This window comes from Halyomorpha halys, unplaced genomic scaffold (assembly GCF_000696795.3).
Source record: "Halyomorpha halys isolate HHAL.00 unplaced genomic scaffold, Hhal_1.1 Scaffold1217.1, whole genome shotgun sequence".
Lineage (NCBI taxonomy): Eukaryota > Metazoa > Arthropoda > Insecta > Hemiptera > Pentatomidae > Halyomorpha > Halyomorpha halys.
Genome location: NW_027108416.1, coordinates 252,325 through 259,060, shown reverse-complemented (window position 1 = coordinate 259,060; position 6,736 = coordinate 252,325). Strand labels below are relative to the sequence as shown.

At 29.2% G+C, this 6,736-nt stretch overlaps 1 protein-coding gene across 1 annotated transcript in view; it reads right to left on the bottom strand.

The window, feature by feature from the left end:
• Positions 1–6: 6 nt before the first annotated feature.
• The window catches only part of LOC106688825 (senecionine N-oxygenase), a 20,698-nt gene continuing 13,968 nt past the window's right edge, over positions 7–6,736 (bottom strand). Inside the window, exons 7-8 of the mRNA XM_014433470.2 lie at positions 2,180–2,343; positions 7–1,902 (exon numbers count right to left, since the gene is read on the bottom strand). Of these exons, the coding sequence (XP_014288956.1) occupies positions 1,501–1,902; positions 2,180–2,343 (566 nt within the window). The 3' untranslated portion in view covers positions 7–1,500. The remainder of the gene's footprint in view (positions 1,903–2,179; positions 2,344–6,736) is intronic.

The following is a 6,736-nucleotide window of genomic DNA, read 5'->3' as shown; positions in this document are numbered from 1 at the left end:
TTCGATTTTTTAGTTCAGAAGAATAAGATGCTATTATTGAGAAACATCATAAGCAACCTACTCCAAATTCCACCCCCTTTCCCTAAAAAAAAACTTAAATGTTACAGCAAGTTGTTTTTTATTTATTAACTAATAATAGTAGAGTTTATTTCCTATAACCGATATCCATGTTTTCAATATTATTATAATTTTGGAGGCCTTTCTGAGGATTGGGAACGTAATCTTTTATGAGTTTGGCTATCTTTTGCCGATGCCTGAAGTGTTATGAACAATTAAATTAACAAAAACAGTACTTGAAAAATAATAATTTATGTAGCCCATTCAACATTTACTTATTATTAATATATCTTCATCGATTATGCTTTGCCAAAAACATAGATATCCTTTAATTAAAAACTATTAACTCACCCCTTAGAGTTTACCTGAAAGGTTGCATGAAAAATTTTAGTTGATATAGAATAATATGTAAGGTAAAATTAATCAAGTGCTATTAAAGTTTGAATAAAAATTAGAATTTACAAAACTATTATCCTTCCCACTGTTCTTTATGGATGCGAGACGTGGCCTCTTACACTAAGGGATGAACAGAGCCTTAAGGTTTTTGAAAATAAAGTATTACTTAAAAAATTTGGACCGAAAAAGGATGAATTGACGGGAGAATTTAGAAGGCTACACAACATTGAATTGAGGGAATTACACCTGGTCAATATAATTCAAGTTATAGTATTGCTGTGTATAAGATTTTATGGCTTAGTAGATCCCTAAAATGATAATAAACACTGAACCAATGGGTAAAAGTACGAGGGGTAGACCAAAACATAGATGGGAGGATTGCGTTAAAACTGATTTTCCAGAATTAGGTTTGGAGGGGCGTCACTAAAAGGATGTATGTAGAGAGCGATTCTACGGGTTCGTTAGGCCTTCATTATTATTAAAATTTGATTGAACACTAATTCTACTAATTGATAGCTATAGAAAACTATAAATGAGATAAGTAACAAACTGATCAATCAACATCATATTAGTCATAAAAAGTACATCATAAATGTCATAGCAACAGTTATAATACTTCAAAATTATTTTTATTTTAATAAGCTAATTTCCATTTATCTATCAGGAGATTGAAAATTACTAGTCAAACTAAATTTCTTCACAAGTATTTTTTTTTTACAATAGGAGGAGATTCATATATGTTTCCATTTTTTTTCACAACTTTTTATATACCAATTAAAAATATTAGGTAATGTTTAAATGCTAGTTAAACATTATCTGTTTTATATTACTTCTTTTGAAATATTTATGCTTTAAAAACAAAAAAATAAATAAAAATTCAATAGGGTTGTTCATTTTTTTAAAGAGATTCAAAGAAACTTAATTTTTTTAACTTGTTTACTAGAGATGTTGGAGACTTTGCTATCACATAATATTGGTCATTAAGTAATTTAAAACTTAGAATTATTAGCTTATGTACAACACTTAATAAATGAACAATTTACAAACTTAATAAATCTCTCTTGTACCATCAATTGTACCACAGTGACATGATGGGCTATTATGAACATGTTCGACAGGTTTTGCTGTGATTTCTCTGAGATCGACAACTGTAAAATTATCTTCATCAATGATCCTGTAAAAGTTATTTCTAAAATTTTTGAAATCTGAGAATATTTTCTCATATCCATGAAAGAATATACGAAGCAAGATCTCAGGCATGGGTGTGAGTCCAGCAGCCTTGCAGATCTTTTTAATGTATGCTGGAGTTCTTTCGCCCAAATTGTGGTAATCTGACTTCCTAACACCACTTTCTTTGAATGTCCGTTCTTCCATTCTGTGCTCTTTTAACATCATATCTTTACTAGGTAACAATTCTGGTTGAAGTAAAGTTTTGAGGAAATACCGCACCTAGAACAATGAAAAAAAAATTTCTTAAAGTAGAAATACTTGAAAAAAGGTGAGTGAATAAATATAAAACAATGACTTCATGTAATTCTTTCTTAATGGAGTTGAACATAATTTAATCAAATAAAAAATTAATAAACACAACAATAAAGTGCGTGGAAATAGATTCCATTAAAAATAATTTAAAAAGTGACAGTTACTAATGGAAAAAAAGTCTTAAAAATAGATCCTCAATTCATAATTTAATAAGGGAGTCGGCAAAAACAGATTAATATCTCACCTGAAGGTCAGTCATATAAAATAAAGGCGTGATTTTAAATATTCCTAAAAAGGCCATCGTTGGGTGATTGATGTTGATTGCACTGTTATAAAGAGGAGAAACATAGTTGTTATCTACGGTAATACCACATTCCTTGCTCAGAAATGGATAGGTGTATACGTATCCTGGAAATAACAAGATATATAAATAAATGATATATTTTTAATCTGGTACTAGTTTATTCATAGTAGGAAGTTTATTGATTATATCTATTTGATGGTTAGGTATGCAGTTTTTTTTTTATATAAACATCTTTATTCATTTAACAATGTTTGAGGGTAATTTCAGACAAATTCAGATTAATATAGATATATGGTGTGATTCCAGGTGTGATACCTGGAATCACACCATATATGATATATCATATTAGGCAAGAATTTTGACCAATTGAATTTGGTACAGTTAAGTAAATAATAATAAAATAACAAAATATATCTATATGAAATAGATATTCATAAAAAAACCGGACTAAACAACAAAGAAAAATAACATAATAACAAAACCCAAACAGGAAAACACCAAACTGAATTCCATAAACAAGATAAAACTAATGTTCAAGTTATAGATAAAATTAAAAACCACAAAAGAAAAAAATAGATGATGAATATACACTTTATTCTATTTCACGCTGTTTTTCAGTTTCAGGTGCTATTTAACTAAAATAGTTTATTTAAAACTAAGGTAAACTTTGGAATTAACCTTTGAAAATGTATTTTATTTTATTATTGGAAATATTCCGCTCATAAATTATATTTTAAAACATGAAATAACTCTAAACTAGTTTAGTAAAATTTCAAGAGCCTTGAAATCTTTAAAATCGAATAAACAAATTAAATAAAGCAATATTTAAAAAATAAAATATTACTTTTATTATATTTTACTTATTAAGTTTGTTTTTTCTAACTTCTATGACCTACTAAGGAAGAACAATCTGTTCCGTAATATAGAACTACTACTTAGATTCTATTTTTCAAATAACAATACATACTGGGCCTCACTGAGAGAATATAACAAACATTACAGGAATATGATTACAATAATAATACACTAAAAAGTCAGTTATCTAATATGAAGGACAAGATAGACAAATTAGGTAAATAAATATATATATGTGTGTGAGTGAAATATTTATAAAATTAAACATTAGTATAAAACAGTATGTTGTATATTGTAATAATGTAAAAAATGCTAACTGCAGGGCCTAAGTACAGCACAGTGTAAACTGTAAAGCCGAAAATTCAAATTTAAATTTCCAGGCATATACTCACCGTTAATATGTTATTCCAGTTTCTTACTACTGTACTTTTGAGCTTATTCACATACAGACCATTTTGCGAGATTTGGTTATTTCGCCTCAGAGGACCTCAAAATGTGTATTTCCGTTGAAAACTGGAATTCAGAATTTTGTACTATTGTAATACTTCCCCTTATTATATACTCCCAGATACTTGAAAGTGGAAGTAAATATTGCAGAATGTTGAATTTGCCCATTTAAAATTTGTTAAATATTAAATATTTCTATGTAGTTATGTACATATTATGACATTTTTATCACATAAAAAATCCATCCCTAGTCATAATAGAGGATTTTGTCATTCGAATTCCTTGAGATAACATAGCAATATGGTTAAGGCTATAATAACAAATGGCAATAACATAAAAAAAGGCCATCCTTCCCGGCCGTACCCGCCCCGCTAAGACCCCCAGGGAGCAACGGTCCTATATCACTTTTGTAATTTTTGCTTTAAATTATTTATGCGTAACTAAATCGTAATGCCAACTAATAATAATAATAAGTTTTGGAGAATTAATGAGGACTGAGTAGATAATTTAATTTGTAACCAGACCAAGGAAGAAGCCAAGTCGCTTGGCGCTCATAAAGAAGGGGAGTTCCTTCTAGACCAAGATGAAAGAGTTAGCACTTCCTCAAAGGAAACAAAAAGACAAAACAACCGAGGAAAGGAGAATAATGTTGCGGCCTACCGGTCCGCCAGCTTTTAATTGTTGTGAATTATGACGGAAAGAGTTTAAAAGTTGTTTCCAAGTTTGCATCAGTTCCTTGGGAGGGATTCCGTGGTGAGCAGCTTGCAATTAGCCCTAATTGAGATTTAATGTTTTCAACAACTTTCTTCTTAAATATTCGTCGGGGGGAAAAATACCGGGAACGATTCATTCTTCTACAAGTCATGACTTTATAAAGGAAAATTCTTTAAAACAAAGCATTGTTTCAGAGGTATTTTGTAACTGGTCGATATGAAAAGGCATCGTTCCTCAATACAATATTTATTGGATTTTCCACAGCCCCAATTAACTTATGTTTTGTATTTCATAGACAGTTTACCATTTTATAGTTCTAACCTATAGCCCCAGTCATACAGAGGATCAAATTGTTGTGTAATAAAAAACAGAAAAACTAGTAGCACTAAACCTAAATATGTATTAACAAGTAGTAAAAACTCAAAATGTGTATAAAACACCATTACAATAATAAACTTTATTGTTTAATTTATAATATTAGTACACAGAAAGCTTACCTAATCTTGTTTGTATGACATTAAACTCGCTAAATACTCAGAGCTGTCAATTAATAATAATAATCATAATTTTTTAAAAATTTATTCCGGGGTTAGTCCCTTTAGAATAATATTACATGCGTGACAAGAGGCATTAGTACCTTAGAGTATGGTACAAAGTTTTAAAAAATAAACACGTACTTATAGAACATCGTAAAATATAACTAAAATAATAAATAGAAGATGAAGCGATAGTAAACAACAATAGTTAACTGAATATGTGAAATAAAAAATAAACTAGATAAAAGAAAGCCACATATCATCCCAATAAACCATAACCAACTACTAATAATATAAATGAATAAGAATCAAAACACAAATGAACTAAAAATAATTAACAAAAGAACAATTATTATTTATATAAATATTGACAAGTATTACTTGAATTATTAAGTCCAAAACATCAAAGGTAGAAAAATAAATAAAAAATAATAATAAATAAATAAGAAGGAAAAAAAAAAACTCTAACAAATCGTAAATAACTATCTCAATTTTAAGTTAAGGAATAAAAATGCAAGGCCGCTATTTATAGAGTATCTAATAATATAATTCCAAGCCAAAGTATAAAACTTAAAAAAGTGTTATTAAAAATCTATCGGTACATTCATATTGGTTTTTCGTTTAATGGTTTACTTAAAAAAATGTGATACTAAACGTTCTCTATAACAATCTTATTCTAGAGAGACTTTTTCTTAGTAACTCAAAACCATTATATCATTATTCCAAGAACATTCCTCTCTTCTGTTTACTTGTTCTTTATTTTTTGGTTGGGGGGGAGGGATTCTTAAGATTGTAATTAATGCATTTCTATACCTCAAATTCGCAAATTTTAAACTATAAATTAAATAGGAAAAATAAAATAAAATGAATAAATATTAGCATACAAACCTATATGTAAATAATAAGAGAAATTTAGTAGAAGCTTTAATTTTATGCAATAAAAATAAAAATTTAGTCAAAAAAAAAAAAAGAAATGTGCAATTTTTTGCAGAAAAACACAAAAGGTAAAAAACTGTGTAAAAACATTATTTTGTACAAAATTAAATTAGTCTTATGTCAATGTATTTTTCTTGATTTGAATTTCTTCCGAGGTTTGGCTGAAGTCGAAGCTAGGGAACAAAAGATGTAATTGCACCAAAATTCGATTTCCAGTCGGAATGACTGTCACCATTCAAAAGCCAGACTGACGGACCTAATATAAAAAACGGACATAAAAAAAAAAAAAAAAAAAGGCAAAATGAAAACGTTTTCTAGGTTAGTTATAAAAGAAAATTGCAACTTTAAAACGAACAATTGACTTCTTCTTTTTTTCTATGACCCCCTTACGAGTCATTTCTGACATACGGAAGGGAGGAGGGTTATGTAGAGGTAACCAACTTGCTCTAACCATGGTTGGGGGTCAAGCTTTCATTACGTGGGACCACCACAGCAATGAAATAGACGAAACTCCAGGCCGGATCTGAACCGGCGCCACAAGTCCTCTGCTTCAACCACCTGAGCTACGGACGGCCCAACGAACAATTGACTTTAGTGTATAGTTAAACATACAATGTGTATATATCTATATATTAATGAATCAAATAATTGAAAAATTGATACTTACGTATAAAGGCCCCCCCCCCTGCACGGTCAACCGGAACGACATTCATCATTCAAAAACCAAACCTAACTTCAATCACAAATACCTGTACTTTATCAATCCGACTGAAGCTTAGATTTAAATTATGTATCGTGCAATGTCTGTTTCAGTTCGTAAATTATGCAAACAATCCCCAAATCAGTTTATGGCTATTTATATAGCTGTTTTTTCAATATCTCTCTCAATTTTTATTACTAAGTTCTCCACAAGGTAATATAACATTTTTAATCGCCAGCTCATTGAATGTTATACTTTATTTAAACAATGCACATATGGTTTAGTAGCTAATATATTACCACTAATTGT